Source organism: Tyto alba, unplaced genomic scaffold (genome assembly GCF_018691265.1).
Source record: "Tyto alba isolate M040663 unplaced genomic scaffold, T.alba_DEE_v4.0 Super-Scaffold_20000042, whole genome shotgun sequence".
Lineage (NCBI taxonomy): Eukaryota > Metazoa > Chordata > Aves > Strigiformes > Tytonidae > Tyto > Tyto alba.
Window position 1 is genome coordinate 11,568,599 of NW_024881293.1, and position 16,752 is coordinate 11,585,350.

General features: G+C 61.9%; 4 protein-coding genes across 7 annotated transcripts; 1 reads left to right on the plus strand and 3 right to left on the minus strand.

Annotated features, from left to right (window-relative positions):
• Positions 1 to 1,271: 1,271 nt before the first annotated feature.
• CRLF1 (cytokine receptor like factor 1) lies at positions 1,272 to 9,466 on the plus strand. Of its 2 annotated transcripts, none has more exons than XM_042794997.1 (8): positions 1,272 to 1,404; positions 5,794 to 6,072; positions 6,725 to 6,854; positions 7,263 to 7,432; positions 7,697 to 7,854; positions 7,939 to 8,107; positions 8,391 to 8,573; positions 8,733 to 9,466. In XM_042794997.1, exons 1-8 carry the CDS (start codon positions 1,332 to 1,334, stop codon positions 8,747 to 8,749), a joined length of 1,179 nt encoding a protein of 392 aa, XP_042650931.1. In that variant the 5' UTR covers positions 1,272 to 1,331; the 3' UTR covers positions 8,750 to 9,466. The 2 variants fall into 2 exon arrangements, with proteins under 2 accessions (XP_042650931.1, XP_042650930.1); XM_042794996.1 differs by having other exon boundaries at positions 8,391 to 8,569; positions 8,733 to 9,461.
• Positions 9,467 to 9,544: 78 nt separating this feature from the next.
• Positions 9,545 to 12,008, minus strand: REX1BD (required for excision 1-B domain containing). 2 transcript variants are annotated; one of them, XR_006165517.1, is made up of 6 exons: positions 11,945 to 12,008; positions 11,320 to 11,402; positions 10,580 to 10,784; positions 10,397 to 10,485; positions 9,930 to 10,093; positions 9,545 to 9,782 (listed from the first exon to the last, which is right to left on the minus strand). XR_006165517.1 is itself a non-coding variant. In XM_042794998.1 (5 exons), exons 1-5 carry the CDS (start codon positions 11,945 to 11,947, stop codon positions 10,021 to 10,023), a joined length of 453 nt encoding a protein of 150 aa, XP_042650932.1. In that variant the 5' UTR covers positions 11,948 to 12,008; the 3' UTR covers positions 9,545 to 10,020. The 2 variants fall into 2 exon arrangements, 1 of the variants encoding a protein (XP_042650932.1); XM_042794998.1 differs by having other exon boundaries at positions 9,545 to 10,093.
• Positions 12,009 to 12,535: 527 nt separating this feature from the next.
• On the minus strand, positions 12,536 to 14,124 carry UBA52 (ubiquitin A-52 residue ribosomal protein fusion product 1). Its single transcript, XM_032993658.2, has 5 exons — positions 14,041 to 14,124; positions 13,173 to 13,292; positions 13,006 to 13,092; positions 12,780 to 12,882; positions 12,536 to 12,690 (listed from the first exon to the last, which is right to left on the minus strand). The coding sequence occupies exons 2-5, from the start codon at positions 13,273 to 13,275 to the stop codon at positions 12,597 to 12,599; spliced, it is 387 nt and encodes a 128-aa protein (XP_032849549.1). The 5' UTR covers positions 13,276 to 13,292; positions 14,041 to 14,124; the 3' UTR covers positions 12,536 to 12,596.
• A 354-nt stretch (positions 14,125 to 14,478) lies between these two features.
• On the minus strand, positions 14,479 to 16,666 carry KXD1 (KxDL motif containing 1). 2 transcript variants are annotated; one of them, XM_042794941.1, is made up of 5 exons: positions 16,368 to 16,666; positions 16,032 to 16,132; positions 15,781 to 15,933; positions 15,307 to 15,353; positions 14,479 to 14,952 (listed from the first exon to the last, which is right to left on the minus strand). In XM_042794941.1, exons 2-5 carry the CDS (start codon positions 16,124 to 16,126, stop codon positions 14,717 to 14,719), a joined length of 531 nt encoding a protein of 176 aa, XP_042650875.1. In that variant the 5' UTR covers positions 16,127 to 16,132; positions 16,368 to 16,666; the 3' UTR covers positions 14,479 to 14,716. The 2 variants fall into 2 exon arrangements, with proteins under 2 accessions (XP_042650875.1, XP_032849547.1); XM_032993656.2 differs by having other exon boundaries at positions 16,463 to 16,663.
• Positions 16,667 to 16,752: the final 86 nt, after the last annotated feature.

A 16,752-nucleotide genomic window follows, 5' to 3' on the forward strand; every position in this document is an offset into this window, starting at 1 on the left:
GGTGTCACCCCTTTGGGATGTGGGACCCAGCTGTCCCCTGCCACCTCCAGCTCTGTCCCTGTTCTCACAGCCGAGGGGATGCAGGGCATAGAGCTGGGACAGGGAGCAGATGGACAGGGAAAGCCACCTCACAATATCCCCATGGGCTGGAAACGCCCCCCCCCCACCAGCTCTGAGTCCCCAGGGTCACCCCCAAACCTCAGCCATGGCACCGGTCCCACGGCCTCGGGGCTCCCAGCCCCATCAGGGTCAGGGTCACCAGGTCCCTCTGTGTCCCCTCTGGTGAGGGGGAACATGACATGGGCACCCCCCAGCACGGGGTGCTCTGGGGACACCCCGCTGCACCCCCTCCCGCACCCAAAAGACCTAAAGGACACGCAGCTGGGGACAGCTCACGCTCGGTGACGGTGGCCTTGCCCCAACCAGGACCTGCTGTCCCAGGGCTCTGCCACCCACCCGGGGGGGGCTGCAGAGCTCTGGGTGCCACCGAGCCCCGGGCTGGGGGACAGGAGAGGGCACCGGGAGGGGGGCGGGGGGGCGATACCCGAGGGGGTGGCTTTGCCGCGGTGCCAGTGGCACAACCGGACACGCCACCACTGCCCGGGTGCCCTGGGACCCCCGGGGACAAACACAGCCCCAACCCAGTGGGGGCTTGAAGCCATTTGGGGTGGGTTTCCTACCTTTTTGTTTGGTTTGGGGTTTTTGTTTTGGTTTGGTTTGGTTTGGTGTTTTTTTTTCCTGGGAAAAAAACGGAGATGATAAGATCGATAGAAAACATCAGGATTCAGAGGAAGATATTCCCGTTTTCACCCCTAAAAGAATGTAATAGCAAGATTTTGGTCTCCTAAAGACACTTTTGGGTGGGGACCCCCTCGGGGGGGCCGGGCCCGGCCCGGCCGCCTATGCAGCGCCGGGAGCAGCCCCGGGGGCACGGGAGGCTCCGTGGAGGCCACGCGTGAGTCACCCGTGGGAAGGCGGCCCCGGGGCGGCTCTTACTCACCTACCGCGGGGTTCGGGGGGAGCGGGACACCGGCCCCGGGGCGGGGGGGGGGGGGGGGGGGGGGGGGAGAGGGGGCAGCATCCCGCAGCAGCACCGGCCGCACCCCGCGTGTCCGGGGGTCGGTCCCGGGGCCGGTACCGGAGCGGGACGGCGGGGCCCCGGGGCCGGTGCATTTCTGCCCCCCCGGGGGCGGGCCCGGGCCGGGCGGGGCGGGGCCAGGGCGGCATTTAGGGCTTTGGTAACCGGGGGGTTGCTCAGACTTGCTCGGGACTTCCCCGGACGTGCCGGTACGCTCCGCCGCCCCGGGCACCGACGGGCACCGGAGCCGGCCATGCCGCCTTTACCGTTGCTCCCCCCGTTGCTCCTGCTTTTTCTGCGCCTCCTCCGCGCCGAGCCCCTCGCCTGTAAGTACCGGGAGCACCGGGCGGCTCCCGCAAGGTGGGCGCAGGAGGGGGGGGACGACACCGGGGGGTCCCGTCGGGGCCGGGGCAGACGCTTCGCGGAGCCCCCCGGGGCTCCCCCCCGTTCATTGCGGGCCGGGCGGTGCCGGTTCCTGCCCGGGGGGGTGGGTGGGTGGAGGTTAAGGGGGGTTTAGGGGGGTGTGTCCGGTCCCCGGGATGCGGAGCGGCCCCCGGAGCGGCGGGGGCATCGCCGGGCGCACCTCGGGGCTGCGCGTCGCAGGGGAACAGGGACCCCCACACACACCCGCGGAGGGCAGCTGGGACCCCCCCATCACCCTCCGGCAGGCAGACGGGACTCCCCCCTCCCTCCCCGACCCCGTAGCCCAGTCTGGACCCCCACCCCCCCCCCACCTCCTTCTGCCCGCAGAGAACAATAGAGGAACCTTTTTTTCTAATCTCCCCCATCCCCGAGAGCAGCAGGGACCCCCCTTCCTCCCGGGAGCAGCGAGTGACCCCTTTCCCCATGAAGAAGAGGGACCCCTCTCCCCGAGAAGGGTCCATATCCCCCCCGCCCCCTGCCATGCAGACCCCCCCTCCCGGAGAACAATGTGGCTCCGTTCCCCACCCAGGACAATAGAAACCCCCGTCCTCCGTCCAGAGAACAATAGCGAACCCCTTCCCCACGCGACCCCCTCCCACCCCCGGGAGCGATGACCCCCCTTTTCACCCCCCCGTGCCTCTGAGACCCCCTTCTTCCCGCTAAGAACAGTGGGGACCCCCCTTTTCCCCGGAGAGCTGTACCCCCCCCATCCCAGAGAACAATGAATCCCCTTTTCCCCACCCAGAACAATAGGGAGCTCCCTCCCCCGTGGAGAACAATGAATCCCCCCCCTCACCTCCCTTTACCCCCCCCCCCCCAAAAAAAATACCCCTGGGGGCTCCCAAATGATGCCCATTTGGGGGTCCCACCCGGTGGTGGCAGGTCTGGGAGGTGCCACCTGTGGGCTGAGCTATGGGCGGCCTCAGCCCTGTGGGGATCGGGGTCCCCCCTCACTGTGGGACACGGGGGGGGGCTTCCCCCCCCCCCCCCCAACCCCTCCTCACAGAGCCCTAAACCCGAATCAGCCTCCGTCCCACCCGTCGCCTCATTGCTTCCCCTGTGGGCCGAGCGAAGGGGAGGCGAGATCCCGCTCCCCGCGGCAGGAAGTTTGGCTTCCTCCCTGCGATGGGAATCTCTCAGGGCGATGGATGGTGACACCCCGAGGGGTCCCCCCACGCAAAGCCACCGCTCCCGTCTCCCCCTCCCCAGCGATGCCACAGGGGCCCAGCCACCCAGCTCTCCCACCCCCTGAGCCACACGTGTTGTACTGGGGAAGCCTCAAGGAGCAATAATTAGGGCAGGAATTGCAGAAGCAGTGAAGGGGGGAAGGAAAAATGCTCCAAAATTCCTTTTTGGAGCCTCGGAATCGAGGTGGGTTTCAGCGCGGAGCCGTGCCCTTCCCAGGGGCCGGAGGGGTTAATCCCACTGGGGACAATGTGGGGCCGTGGCCGGACCCCCGGGTTGGGGCTGACCCCGCACCCTCCAGTTCACACCAGTAAGGGGATGCCCGGTGCTTCTCACAGCCAGTTTCACCCCCCCAGGACCCCCATTTCCCCCCCATCGGGGTCCGGTGCAGCCCCGCGGCCCCTCGACGTGCGGCGCTGGGGAAAGGCGAAGCCAAATCTCCTTTTAGAGAGCGAATGTTTCCCCTCAGTTCAGCTCGGTCGTGCTCGCTGGAATGCCTGGGCTTTTTATAAATCCCTCCTCGAGCTGAGGGATGGGCACAAGAAATGCCAGTTGGGGAAGAAAAAGAGGAAAAAGAAAGTAGAAAGGAGGGATAAAGCATTTTCGGGTGCCACGTCCGCCTGCAAAACTTGTTGCTTGAGCTTTAGAAGAACTCTAAATATATATATTTTTTTAAAAAATTGTTTTTTCTTGCAGAATTCAGGACTGCCCAAATTTCCTTTTGTTCTTCAGAGCAATTATTTGTGTTATTTTTCCTCAAACCCCTGCACATCTTAAATCTTTAACTGCACAATCTCCGACACTTATCGGAGAGTTTTTTCTTTTCTTTCCCAGCCCCTTAAAACACTGATATAAAAATAAAATGAAATCCGGCCCTTCGGAAGAAAAGCATAAACGTTCCCGACACCTTGGAAATGTGGTTTTACTTTATAGCATTACTTAGCACCTGATCAGCATTTTTTTTTTTTTTTTTTAATAGGAAAGCCATAAAACCCCCGAGCAGGTATTTTCGTTGCGACTTGCACATTCCACAGGCTGCCTGCGTCTCTCCGGCCCTTTCCTCTCCAATCTGAAAACTTCACACTTTTCCCTTTTAAAACACATGTTCGGCGCTGTGTTTGTGCAGAGGGGAGACAAAAAAATCGCAGGGGGAAAAAAAAATAAAAAAAATAAAAAATATATATAAAATTGGCCCCTCCAGAGGCTCCTGCTTGGAAGAGGAAAAAAAAAAAAAATGCAGAGAAAAAAATTAAAAAAAAAAAAAAAAATTGGCCCCTCCAAAGGGTCTTGCTTGGAGGACGGGAATCGTGTCTGTTTTATGGCGCTCGTGTGTGTTTCTGGTGCTGTTTAGATTAAGATTTAGGAGAATTAGGGCCCGGAGTGCCGGGTCTGTTATCGGTGGAGCCAGAGCAGCCCTGGCTCGGCTAATGGAGGAGCCGGTGCTGGGTGGGCTCCTTGGCAGAGCTGGGGATGCTTTTTTTTTTTTTGGAGGCCTCGCTGGAGGATGGGGCGAGTTTTGGGGCTGAACCCCCCCCCAGGGATGGGTTTGCTTTGGGGGTGGGTGGGATGGAGCCGTGCCATCACCCACAAATTCTTGGGGTACCCTGGGGTACCCGGCACTGATGTCTCGGCTGCTTTTACACCCACCCCAACAGCATCCCCTGAGCGCAGGGAGGCACTGCTAATTAAGAGATCTCCAGGGTAATGAGGATTTTGGAGCATTAATTGCGCCGGGGTGGGAGCGGGAGCGGCCGGCGGGTGCTGAAAGCCGATCGGGGCCGGGGAGGTCGGAGGGGAGAGGAGGTCGCGGCACTTTCCGGGAGGTAATTTGGGATATTAGCCTGGCGCGTGCGGATGGAGCCGATAAGGCTGATGGACACGGAAAACCCCGGCGCGGGGTCGGGGGAGCCGTTCCTCTGAAGCCTCGTGGCAGAGGGGGTCTCAATAAAGGAGCAAAGGAGGGGGGGGGATTTCCCATCGCGGAGGGGCTCCCCAGTGAGGACCACCCTTGGGGGGACCCCTCGGGGTGTCCTGGCGCGGGGACCACGTGCTGAGGGGCAAGCGATGGGTTTTGGCAGAGCCCAGTGGTGTTGGGGGGCTGGGGGGGGGTGGTCAGTGCTGGTCTTGGCCCTCGGCAGCGTGCTGGGGGTGGGGGGGGGCTGCTGGCTGGCGGCATTGGAAAAGGGAGAAGGAGGAAGAAATCCCACCACCCCCCCCCCCCAAAAAAAAAAAACTTTCCATAGTTGCTTTGGAAATCCTTTTGTCACAAAAAATTTCCAAAGCCACAACCCAGCCCCCGCCCAGCCCTGGAAGAACCGCAGCGTTGCCGAGACCCCCCCAGCCTCACGCTGCGGAGCTCCCCAGAGGCTGTCGGCACTTCCCGGCTTGGACCCCCCCAAACCACCCCACCCCCCCCCCGGCCCTGCCGAGGAGCCCCCGAGCTGGCGGGGAGAGCGCGGCCGAGCCCAGTGCCTCATGTGCTCCTGCCTCTGCTTCGGAGGACGGCGAGCGCTGCTGTGAGGGGCTGTGCCGTGATATATATATATTTTTATATATATATTTATGTTTAAGTATATATAAAATAGATATAAAATGCATTCTAAAATATTTAAAAGATATAAATTATATATACATCATAGATATATATAAAAAATACATTTTTATATATATATAAGCGACATGTAAATATATAAAAAATACTTTTGCATCTAAGTGTATTTTATATATTTTTACGTGTAGCTCATATCTAAGTGTATTAGATCTAATAGATATATAGATAGAACTAATAGATCTATAGATCTATTAGATTTAATAGAAATATACAGATGTATCTAATAGGTGTAAAAGATACATAGATAAATATCTTTAATAGGTGTAATAGATACATAGATAAATATATCTAATAGGTGTAATAGTTACATAGATCTAATTATAGATATAATAGATATAGATATAAGTGCATTAAATAGATATAAGCTTCATGTAAATATATATAAAATAGACATAAGCTACATGTAAATATATATAAAATATATATATACACACACAGAGAATTTAAAAAAATTTTTTTTTTTTTTTTACCCCCCCCTCTGTTTCTCCGGCTGCAGACCCCGCCGTGATTTCCCCCCAAGACCCCACCCTGCTGATCGGCTCCTCGCTGGTCGCCACGTGCACGGTCAGCCCGGACTTTCACCTGAAAGCCGAGGACCTGTACTGGACGCTGAACGGCCGGCGCCTGCCCGCCGCCTCCTACGCGGCGCTGGGCCCCACCACGCTCAGCGTGGCCCTCGCCCACCTCAACGGCTCCAAGCAGCAGTCGGGGGACAACCTGGTGTGTCACAGCAGAGACGGCGGCATCTTGGCCGGCTCCTGCCTTTACGTTGGACGTACGTCGCCGCCGCGGTCGCACGTGCCGGGTTGGCACCGGCGCTCTGTGCCGGGGTGGCTTCGCCGGCCCAGCTGCGAAACCGTAGGAGGATTTGGGGATCCCCGCGGGGATGAACGCCCCGGTTCTCGCCAAAACGTGCCGCCGGCTTGCAGCGGTTGCTCGCGGCTGCTCGGTTTTTAACCTCCCTGCGGTTCGTGCCCGCTGCCCCGACGCGCAGCCGCGGCCTCCGGCTCGCAGGAGCGCGCGGCAGAAAGGCTGTTTTGGCAAACCCTCGGTAAAACTGCACTTGTCCAAATCAATAATCGTAAGATTTTTATCTCGGGCTATTTTAAGGACGATGCTACGTCCTAGGAATACAGAGGCTCAGCTGGGAATGCAGCTTGGATTTGTTTTTTGGGTTGCAGTTGCTGAAAGAAAACGGCTCTGGAGCGGGGTGCAGGCAGGGGTGCAGGCAGGGGTGCAGGCAGGAGCAGGGTGCAGGCAGGAGTTTAAACCCCTCCAGCAAACACATTTGCAGGGCTGGAACCTGGGCGCCATGGTGGTACCACCCGCCGGGACCGCGGGCTGCGTTTCACCACTGGGCCATTTCATCCCCCCTCCATTTTTCTTTTTTTTTTTTTTTTTTTTCTTCCTTTTTTCTCCTCTTCCAGTACCCCCAGAAAAACCAGTCAACATCACCTGCTGGTCCAAAAACATGAAGGACCTCACCTGCAAATGGGCACCGGGGACGGAAGGGGAGACCTTCCTGCACACCAACTACACCCTCAAGTACAAGCTCAGGTGGGGCCGCCTGCCTTAATTCCTATTATTTTTTTAAAAAAACCCACCAGTTTGTGATTTAAAGGCTTTATGGGGTGGTGGGGAAGGGGGAGCCCGATACCTCCTGGCTGGGACCCCTCCGGGGATGGAGCTGGGTGTGCTGAGTTTCCTCGGGTCTCCGCCGCCGTGAGCGCTGGCGGGCAGCCGCGCTCTGTGCGTGCCGGGGAGGAGGAGGAGGAGGAGGAGGAGGGTGAGGAGAAGCAGCCGCGGGGCCAGTAACCCAACACCTCGCTGGCGTCTCACGCTCTCGGTGTTGAGTGGCGGGTAAATGAGCCGCGGTCCCCGTTTCCTCCGGGGATGGGTGAGCATCCCCGGGCTCGACCGCGGCAACCGGCGGGTCCGGGACCGGCACTCAGCACCCGCCCGTAGGTGGTACGGCCGAGACAACACGTGCCAGGAGTACCACACGGCCGGGCCCTACTCCTGCCACATCCCCAAGGACCTGGCCCTCTTCACGCCCTACGAGATCTGGGTGGAGGCGTCCAACCGGCTGGGGGTGGCCGTCTCCGACGTCGTCATGCTGGACATCCTCGACGTGGGTGAGCGACGGCGGCGTGATGTCACCGCCACGCCGGTGACCTCACAGGGCGGGGGGGGGGGGACGGGACGCGGTGGGAGGTGGAGGGGGGCCAGCAGGAAATGGGCGATATGTGAGCAGAATTGCTCCTAATCGAATTAGGCTGTTTTCTCCGAGTTTTGTTGGTTTGTTTTTTTTTTTTTTTTTTTTTTTTGGCATCTGCGGCTCCTTAACCCCCGCGGTGCTGCCTGCGCCAGCCCTGCCAGCCCCTGCCCTGTCCCCGCAGTCACCACGGACCCGCCGCCGGACGTGCATGTCAGCCGGGTGGGCGACCTGGAGGACCAGCTCAGCGTGCGCTGGAGCTCTCCCCCAGCCCTCAAGGATTTTCTCTTCCAAGCCAAGTACCAGATCCAGTACCGGGTGGAGGACAGCTCGGAGTGGAAGGTGGGTCAGCATCACCCACCGGCGGCGGAGGGGACAGTGAGGGACCCCCCACCGCCCCGGCGCTGCCACCTCCTCCCTCTCCAGGTGGTGGACGACGTGGGCAACCAGACGTCGTGCCGCCTCGCCGGCCTCCGCCCCGGCACCGTCTACTTCGTCCAGGTGCGTTGTAATCCCTTCGGGATCTATGGCTCCAAAAAAGCCGGCATCTGGAGCGACTGGAGCAACCCCACCGCCGCCTCCACCCCACGCAGCGGTGAGTGCCGCCGGCATCGTTTGGGGGGTGCTCCCCCCTCCCTTGCGCACACGGGATGTGCGAGGAGGGGGGGGTGGCCCTTCCCCGCTTTGTGCCCAGCACCTGGATTTCTTGCAAAGGAGCCAATTTGGAGCTCGGCTTTCCCAGCTGGGAGCCAAAAAGCTGCTCTTTTTCCTCTCACCCACCATTATTTACGGCACGGCGGTGTTGGGGGTGGGGGGGTGGGGTGGGGTGTGTTGAAGCACGTCGCCGCACAGCAGCACTGACCCCCTTGTCCCCACAGAGCGAGCGGTGGGGGGCTGCGACGCCAAAGGAGGGGAGCAGAACACGACGCTGCGGCGGGAGCTGAAGCAGTTTTTCGGGTGGGTGAAGAAACACGCTTACGGCTGCTCCAACCTCGGCATCAAGCTCTACGACCAGTGGCGCGTGTGGCTGCAGAAATCGCACAAAACACGCAACCAGGTAGGTAAGGAGCCTTTCACACTTCTTTTCCCGGGGTGGGGATGGAGAGGGTGGGATGCACGGTGACCCCCCACCCACCGCTGGGATGCTGGGGGGCTGCGGGGTGACCCCCACCCTGGGGCGCATGGCCGGCGGCGACGCGGGGCTCTGCTCCTCTCTGCAGGTTCTTCCCGGCGATAAGTTGTAGCCCCCGGGGGACTGAGCGCCGGCAGGATGACATGGGGCGCCCGGCGCCCACCCAGGACCACCCGCGCCTGCCCCGGCCCCGCCGGGGGGGAGCAGGAAGGCGGCCAGGGCGAAACGCAGCCCCGCAGCCCCCGGGGATGGGATGGGGTGAAGCGGGGGGGGGCAGGCTGGGCCAGCTCCGGGAGCCTCTCGCGTGTCGCTGGCCCCGTGGGACTGCGGCCCCCGGCCCCACCGCTCGCACCCCGGGGCAGCGAGGGGACCCCCCAGCCTCACTCGGCCGGGGTGGGCACAGAGGTTTTGCTCCTTAATCACCAACCGGAGAAGCCTCTGGGATGAAAGGGGCAGTGGGGGCTTCCCGGGTGTCCCCCCACCCTCGGCACAGTCTCCACCTCTACCACCCTGGGAAGTGATTTTGGCTCTTTTCTCCCCGAGGACCCACGTGCGAGTGCATGAGGGGGGGTCCATCCCCAGGGAGCCACACGGGCTGGTTTGAGGCTGCTGGGGTTTGCCCAGTGCCTGCTCCAATTTTGATTCAAACCAGCCTTATTTTGGTTCCATTTCAGTCAATTAGGAACAGATTTAAGCTTAATGCCAATAAACCTCTGAAACCCCACCGGGGTCTGCGTCAGCGGAGCGGCAGCAGCGTGCGGGGACGGGGATGCAGCGGGCAGCCAAAAGGGACCTGTGTCCCTTGTCACCCCATCCTGGGGCTCCCAGGGGCTTAAGCCAAGGTAGAGGGGGTGGCACTGGGGGGGGGGACACGAGCCTTTTAGATCACACTCCTCAGGCCAGCTCTGTAGGGACAGGTTTATTTTGAATGATCCTAGAAAGGGTGCCCACAGGGCACCCGAGCTGCTGGGGGCCTGGGGGCACAGCTCATCTCAGAGAGGTGATTTGGGGGGGGCTGCTGCTCATGGGGTTCCCTCTGGCAGCGAAGGCAGTGCCCCTCTCAAGGCGGGTCAAAGCAAGGCGGTCCCTTGGCCCTGGTGGTCTTTCCTTGGGCAAAGCCCCAGCACAGAGAGCAGAGCTGGGGAGGGGAACCAGCCCCACGCTGGACCCCTCAGCTGAGGGATGCTCAGGATTTAGGGGAATCCCACTTTTCCCAAAGGGGGGGGAGGCCTCCCCCCCCTTCCAATCTGTGCTCAAGAAAAGGGGTTGAGAGGAAGATGCCCACCTTGCTGAGGTGGTGTAGGTACCAGGGGGGCGGCGAGCAGGGCCCCCGTTCCACGGGCTGGCCCCTCCAGCTGTTCCCACGGGGACACCCATCACTCGCCTTCTTCCGAATCGTACTTGAGGTCTTGGAGAATTTCGCTGATTGCCTCAATGGTTTTAATTAGCCTACGAGAGCGGATGGAAACTATAAATAAAGCCCATATGGAGCGTATTATCTGGGCCGCCTCGCCTTCCCCGCGCTGTTTATGAAACACTCAGCCCGGGGAGGCCGAGGGGACCGCGGCCGCGCGCCATCGCCAAACCCTCCCCGGGGCTGCGGCCGAAAGCGCTTTTGAAGGCACCATCTGGGCCCCCCTGGGCTGGAGGGAGGGGAAATGCGGGGAAGGGGCTCCTAGCCTGGGGGGAGGGGGATGCCGCCATCCCAAAACGGGGAGGGGGGGACCCAAGGCAGGGGGGGCCACCACCTACTTGTGCTTGAGCTCCCGCACCTCCTGCTGATGGGCGTCCACGTCGGGCTGGTCCTGCGCCTGCTGCCGGGCCAGCTGGAGCTGCGCCGTCTGCGGCGGGGACACGGGGGGAGCTGGGACCCCCATAAAAACAGCCCCAGCTCTGCCCCCGGGGCAGCGGTGGGGGCCCCAGCCCAGTACTCACCAGCTGCAGCTTCTCCTGCTCCCGTTCCTGGAGGCGGGCGAGGTGCTGGGCCAGGTCCGGGCGGGCGAGCTCGTCCCGCAGCCGCCCAGCGATGCGCAGCACCTCACGGGAGATGCCACCGAAGGCCACTGTCACCTCGTGCACCAGCTGCCGGTAACGCGGGAAGTCATAGTGGGGTGCGCTGCTCAGGTACGCCCGGTACCCCCTGGGGAGAGGTTGGGGGGGGGGGGGGGGGGGGGGGAAGCCACCGTCACCACAGCCGGGCAGCACCGCAGTGGCAACATACGGCGGTGGCAACACCCTGTGGTCCCCATACTGGTGCTGAGCTCCTTTTGCAGCACCAGGAGGGTTTTCCTGCCCAGATTTAGCAGCTCTCAGTCCCCACGACCAGGCAGCTTCGTCCCTTGCACGGGACGAGCTTGGCAGCTGCTTTTTTTTGAGGGGAGGTGAGGAGGATTTTTTTTTTTTTTTTTTCTTCCTTTTTCGCTCACAAGCCTCTGTCCTGGGAAGTCCATCATCTCCTGTCAGATGCTAAAATAGGATACAGGTGTCCGGTGCGGGGGTCCCTCTGCCAGCTGGAGCTCATCAGCCGTCCCGACGGCCGCCGTTCCGCCCCGGCAGCCTCGTCCCATCAGGATGCAAAATAATTGGGATGGGGTGGGGGGGGCGGAATTCGGTTCCTTACTGGGGACCCCCCCAAAGCTCCAGTGGGTCCTGTCCCCAGCAGTGCTGGTACTCACTCCTCGAAGAGCCGGTACGCCTCGGCCCGCTCGCTCTGCAGCTCCTGCAGCCGCCGCAGCAACGCCTTCACGGCCTCGCCGGTCTGCCGGGGACGGTGGCGGGGGGGATGACGGTGCCACCGGTGCCACCAGCATGACACCCACTCTGCTCCCGCTAAAGGGCCTGGGGATCTGACCTCGGGGCTTTGACCCCCCGCCCCCCCTCCCCACCCCAGACAAGGGCGGGGAACCCAGGACGAGCCTCGCCGCGATGTTTTGAGCTCAGTCTGGCACCGGGACCCCCCCTCATGCTCCCACACCCACGCGTGCACTGTGTGGCACAGGGACACCACCCCCCGGGCACGCTAGCCCCGTACCCACGCACCAGGTTTTCCCCCCCCCCCCGCCTCCCCCGGCCATGTGCACACAATACACACGGGCACCGGGACCCCTCCCCGGGCCGCGCGTGTACAAACCGGATCGGTACCGTGACATCCCCCGCCCCGGCCCACGCATCGGGCCCTTCCCCGCCGTGAGTACACAACGCAGCCACCCGCGCGTGTACGGATCGGTACCAGGACCCACTCCCCGTATGAACGAATGGACCCGGCTCCGAGCCCCCCCCCCGCCCCGCGGCCCCGCTCACCATGTCCGGGCCCGGTGCCGGCCCCGGTGCCGGTCGGAGCGCGCAGGCCCGGCGGGGCGCGGAGGCGGAGCGCGGGAGCGAAGCGCGGTGCCGCCGCCACCTGCAGGCACCGCCCGGGATCGCCGCCGGTCCCGGTACCCCCCTCCCCACACCCCGATAGCCGACCCCTCCCAATCGCCGGTACCCCCCGCGGCCCCGGTACCCGCCCCCCCCTCCCATTCCCTGGGATCACTGCCGGTCCCCGTACCCTCCCCAGTCCTGTCTCCCCCCCTACCCCCTATATCCCCCCCCAATCGCCGGTACCCACTCCGGTCCCAGTACCGCCCCCCGATCCCGGTACCCACCCCCCCCCCAATCGCCAGTAGCCCCCCCTGTCCCCATACCACCCCCCACCCCTGGGATCGCCACCGGTCCCGGTATCCCACCCCCGATATCCATTCCCCCCCCAGTTGCCACCAGTCCCGGTACCACCCACCCCCCCCACTTCGATTACCATGATCACCACCTGACCCAGCACCCCCCCCACACACACACTTTTATTAAAAACCGTGGCCATTTGGGCCAAAAAAACTCCACACCACACGGGAGCAGTCGGAGCGCTGCGATGCTTTATTGGGAGGGTGAGGAGGGGAGGGTCCACCCCTGCCCCCCTCTACTTGACCTTCTTTTTGGGGCGCAAGTTGTTGGTGTGCCCACACTTCTTCTTGCGGCAGTTGACGGCGCGGGGGTGCAGGCGGGCGTAGCACCTGGTGGTGGGGGGGAAAAGGTGTCACCCCAAACCCCGTTTCCCAGGGGAAGGGAAGGGGGAGTGGGGGACACACACGCAGGGACATACTTGCGGCAGATCATTTTGTCGCAGTTGTATTTCTGGGCGAGCTGGCGGAGGGAGGGCTCGATGATGCCCCCCCGCAGGCGCAGCACCAGGTGGAGGGTGGATTCTGAAAAAGGAAAAAAGCGTCATGGCGAGGCTGGGGAGCAGCCGGTACACAACCCACAGCCCTCCCTAAAAATAAAGCAAAATAAAATAAAATAGCGCAGGGCACGGCGCAGTGTTGGGGAACCTTTCTGGATGTTGTAGTCTGCCAGGGTGCGGCCATCCTCCAGCTGCTTGCCCGCGAAAATCAGGCGCTGCTGGTCCGGGGGGATCCCTGCGAGAGAAAAAGCGGCAGGGTGGAGAACAGGGGTGGGGTTTGGGGGCGTGGGGGGACCCCCCAGTCCCAGTCGGTACCTTCCTTATCCTGGATCTTGGCCTTGACATTCTCGATGGTGTCATTGGGCTCTACCTCCAAGGTGATGGTTTTGCCCGTCAGTGTCTTGACGAAGATCTGCATCTTGGCACTGGCCGCGCCTGCGGGGACCAGCGGCCGTGTCACCCCCGCTGGGGCCCCGAGGTCCCTTCTCCCCACACTGCGAGCCCCCAAAGCCTGACCACCACCATGCCTGACCCTCCATCCCTGATCCCCTCAGTCCTGTTATCCCCCCCCCCATTCCCAATCCCCCATTCTCCCCCCCCCCATCCCCAATCCTGACCCCTGGTTCCCATTCCCCCCAATCCCCATTCTCGATCCCCCAACCCCTCAATTCCCAAACCCCCATTCCCGTTCCCCCCAATCCCCATTCCTGACCCCGACCCCCCGTTCCCATTCCCAATCCCCCGACCCCTCTGTTCCCCCCGACATTCCCCATCCCCCACCCTCTGATCCCGTTCCCCCTGTTCCCATTTCCCCCATTCCTATTCCCCCCAATCCCCGTTCCCGATCCCCCAACTCCTCCATTCCAGAAGCCCTGTTCTCCCGACCCCCCATTCCCGCTCTCCCCTCCCCCTGTTCCCGTTTCCAATCCCCCGACCCCCTAATTTCTGTTCCAGATCTCCCATTCCCGTTCCCCCTGCCATTCCCGATCCCCTGGTCCCGTTCCCCCCACCCCCCGTTCTCATTCCCCCCGATTCCGATCCCCCGTCCCCCCCACCCCCCGTCCCCCCACCCCCCCCTTCCCCCCAGTCCCGACCCACCGTCCCCGTTGCCCCCAATCCCCGTTCCCACCCCCTCGCTCCCCATTCTCTCCCCCTCCCCCGGGGATCCAGGCCCCGCGCGCACCCGCCGCCCTCGCTGACGAGAAAAGGGGCGCCCGGAACCGGAACCCGCCCGCCGTGCGTCACGACCGGTGCGTCACCGCCCCGCCCCTTCCCCCCCCCCCCCCCCGCCCTGCGCAGGCGCCAACCGTTCCCGCCCGCGTTCGCGCTTCTCCTCCGGGACCGCGGCTGGAAGCGACGGGGCCGGGACGCTCCCCCGGGCGGGGTTGAGGTGCGACACGGGGCAGGCGAGAGCCCCAGGGAAACGCCGCTCAGGCTCTTCCCCCGCAGGCTGTGGGAAAAACACCCGGGGCGAGTCCGTGAGGAGCACGGAAAGCCACCCCCGTGAGCCTCAGAGACAACGCACCATAAGAAATAACGCCCGTGCCCCCAAACTCTGCGTCGAAGGTGTGGGGGTTCTGCTGCTCTCCTGACTGCACAAGTGATAAAAGGACAAGAGGCGTTTCAAACCCAACGTTTTACTGATTTACCCCGAAGCGAGGCGCGGGGTTTACACTACGGTGGCAGTTTAGAGGCAGAAGGGCGGCCTTCTTCATTCTGCTATCGCTTCCCTCAGCCTTCGCTTCCCTCTTCCCCCCCCCCAAAAAAGAAAAAAAAAAACAAAACCCAAACCACACAAATATAAATACAGGATAGAAAGTTTTCCAGGGGCAGGCAGCAGCAGCGCAGGACCGGCACACCTAGTCCAGGTCATTGGTTGTGTCTTCATCTGTGAGAGTCTGTCCGTTCACGGCCGGTAAATCGTACTGGCCTTGGGATAAATCCTCAAAATCCTGACTCATGGTGGGAGAGATGATGTCAGGGCTGGTGTCGCAGGACTCCGTGCTCTGCTCAGAGGTAGCGATGGTGGTCGTCGTGCTTTTTGGGACGGGGTCGAAGTCGTCATCATCTTCTAGGATGGGAGATTCATGGATGTCTGGAAGGGAAGATGCAAACGTTACTTTTGGTGCGGCGGCCGCGCTGCCGGTGCGATGCCAGCGATGAGACACACCCTGGCAGAACAATTTGCTTATTTCCAATTCTAAATTTTGTCTGCTTGTAGCAGTAATCGATAAACAACGGATATCGCATAAATTATCAGCCATCTGTAACTTCTTCCAACTGCATTTAATGTAATCAAGAAGCTCTCCAGGCTTTTAGCGCAGCACCTGGACATCTCTTCGGCTTCTCCCAGCTCCTGAGAGCTGCCTCACGATTTCTTAGGAAAAATGGACTTTTCACACGGGAAAAACACTGAGAGAAAATCCAAGCACCTGAAGGAATCACTTACTGCTGAAAGCCTCTGGGTACTGCTTCGCCAGCTTCCCTTTCAGTGTCCTGGGGAGGAGAGAGCAAGTTAAGCCCACGGGGAAGCTGACAGGTACAGAGCTGAGCTGCCTGGCTGGTAAAATACATCTCAGGGGGTTCCTGGGGCTGAGGGGCTCCCTCCCCAGCCCCCCTATCATCCCCTCTCAGCATGCCAAGTGTTTTTCTCTGAGTCCTGTGGTTTGGAACCCAAACGTTTCACCCTGAGGGAGCGTAGACTGTCCTGGCTGGAGCAAAACCTAAAATCCTAAACCTTCAGCCCCCATGACTCCTCTCCTGCTGCCTCCACGCGTCTCAGCTGCTCGTTTCCCCCTCTCCAACTATTTTTACTTTCAAGCTCGCTGACTTGTGTCCTGTTTTACCACTCCTGCAGCCCACCTAGACCCCGAGGAACCACCCCGTGCCACCTCCCGCCCCGCCGACATTCCCGTTGACCCACCGGATCCTCCGGAAGATGCTGTCCAGATCTTTCTTCATTTCCACCAGCGTCTTGGTGTGGTGGAGGAAACGCTCGTTCATCTGCTGCATGCGGATGCTGGAGAGGTTGTTGAAGTTGAGGAGCATCTCATTTGTTTTCTCAAACCGATCCAGCCTGAGCGGGGGATGCAGACGGGGCTCAGCAAAGATCCCGGTGCTGGTACCGGGCTCCCCACAGGTCGGTTCCCCCCCCGGCCCCAACCCAGGACTCACATGTTTTTTTGAGCCAGGATGATGGCGTTGACGTCCTCGGTGTTGACCATGCCAAGCACCCGCCCGCAAAAAACCTGCGAGGCCGTGGGCTCCATCGCAGCCTGCGGGATCGTGGGGGGGGGGCGGCTCAGCGCGGGGTGGGGGGGGGGGCAGTCGGTAACGGAGACACCTCCCTCCCCCCCCCCCACTGCCACCACGTCCCTGTTAACGGGATCTCCTCCGCCCTGCCATGCTGTCCGTACCTGAGCTACCCCAGCCCGGTCCTACACGCACCCAACGCCGATAACAAGCCGCGCCCCCGCCCGCCCGCCGCCTCCCGACCCCAGTAGCGCCCACCCGGTACCGGGCTCCCTCGGGGAGGGGGCGGGTGGAACGGACGGGACATGGGCTTGGGTCCCTCCCGGTGCCTCCCGCCGGTATCGCCCGCGCACCTGGGGGAGCCCCGTTCCCGCCGCTTCACATGACGGGAGCGGCACCGACCGCCGCGCCTCGCTTCCGGGTGCGGGGTCACGTCGAGCGCGACCCCAAAGCGTCAGCGCGCCTTTGCGTCACGGCGCCGAGCCGGAAGTAGTGGCGGCTGGCAGAGAGAGAGCACCGGGACCACCCCGCCCCCGCCGTGGCTCGGCGGCGGCCCCTTTAAGACGGCGCAAAGCTTCGCTGACGAGCGTTCTCCCCACCCAATGGCGTCAGCGCGGTGGGCGGGTCCAGTCCAATAGGAGCG

Bases quoted from the DNA above. Each gene is read 5' to 3' on its own strand.
- CRLF1 (XM_042794996.1), top strand. From the start codon at position 1,332: ATGCCGCCTTTACCGTTGCTCCCCCCGTTGCTCCTGCTTTTTCTGCGC. The intron at 6,855-7,262 runs GTGGGGCCGCCT...ACCCGCCCGTAG, and splicing joins ACCCTCAAGTACAAGCTCAG to GTGGTACGGCCGAGACAACA. The intron at 7,433-7,696 runs GTGAGCGACGGC...CTGTCCCCGCAG, and splicing joins GCTGGACATCCTCGACGTGG to TCACCACGGACCCGCCGCCG.
- REX1BD (XM_042794998.1), bottom strand. The intron at 10,486-10,579 runs GTGAGTACTGGG...TCCCCGCCGCAG, and splicing joins AGCAGGAGAAGCTGCAGCTG to ACGGCGCAGCTCCAGCTGGC. The intron at 10,094-10,396 runs GTAGGTGGTGGC...CCGCTCTCGTAG, and splicing joins GTGCGGGAGCTCAAGCACAA to GCTAATTAAAACCATTGAGG.
- UBA52 (XM_032993658.2), bottom strand. From the start codon at position 13,275: ATGCAGATCTTCGTCAAGACACTGACGGGCAAAACCATCACCTTGGAG. The intron at 13,093-13,172 runs GTACCGACTGGG...TTTCTCTCGCAG, and splicing joins CAAGATCCAGGATAAGGAAG to GGATCCCCCCGGACCAGCAG. The intron at 12,883-13,005 runs GTTCCCCAACAC...TTCCTTTTTCAG, and splicing joins AGACTACAACATCCAGAAAG to AATCCACCCTCCACCTGGTG.
- KXD1 (XM_042794941.1), bottom strand. From the start codon at position 16,126: ATGGAGCCCACGGCCTCGCAGGTTTTTTGCGGGCGGGTGCTTGGCATG. The intron at 15,354-15,780 runs GTGGGTCAACGG...TCTCCTCCCCAG, and splicing joins AGCATCTTCCGGAGGATCCG to GACACTGAAAGGGAAGCTGG. The intron at 14,953-15,306 runs GTAAGTGATTCC...CTTCCCTTCCAG, and splicing joins GTACCCAGAGGCTTTCAGCA to ACATCCATGAATCTCCCATC.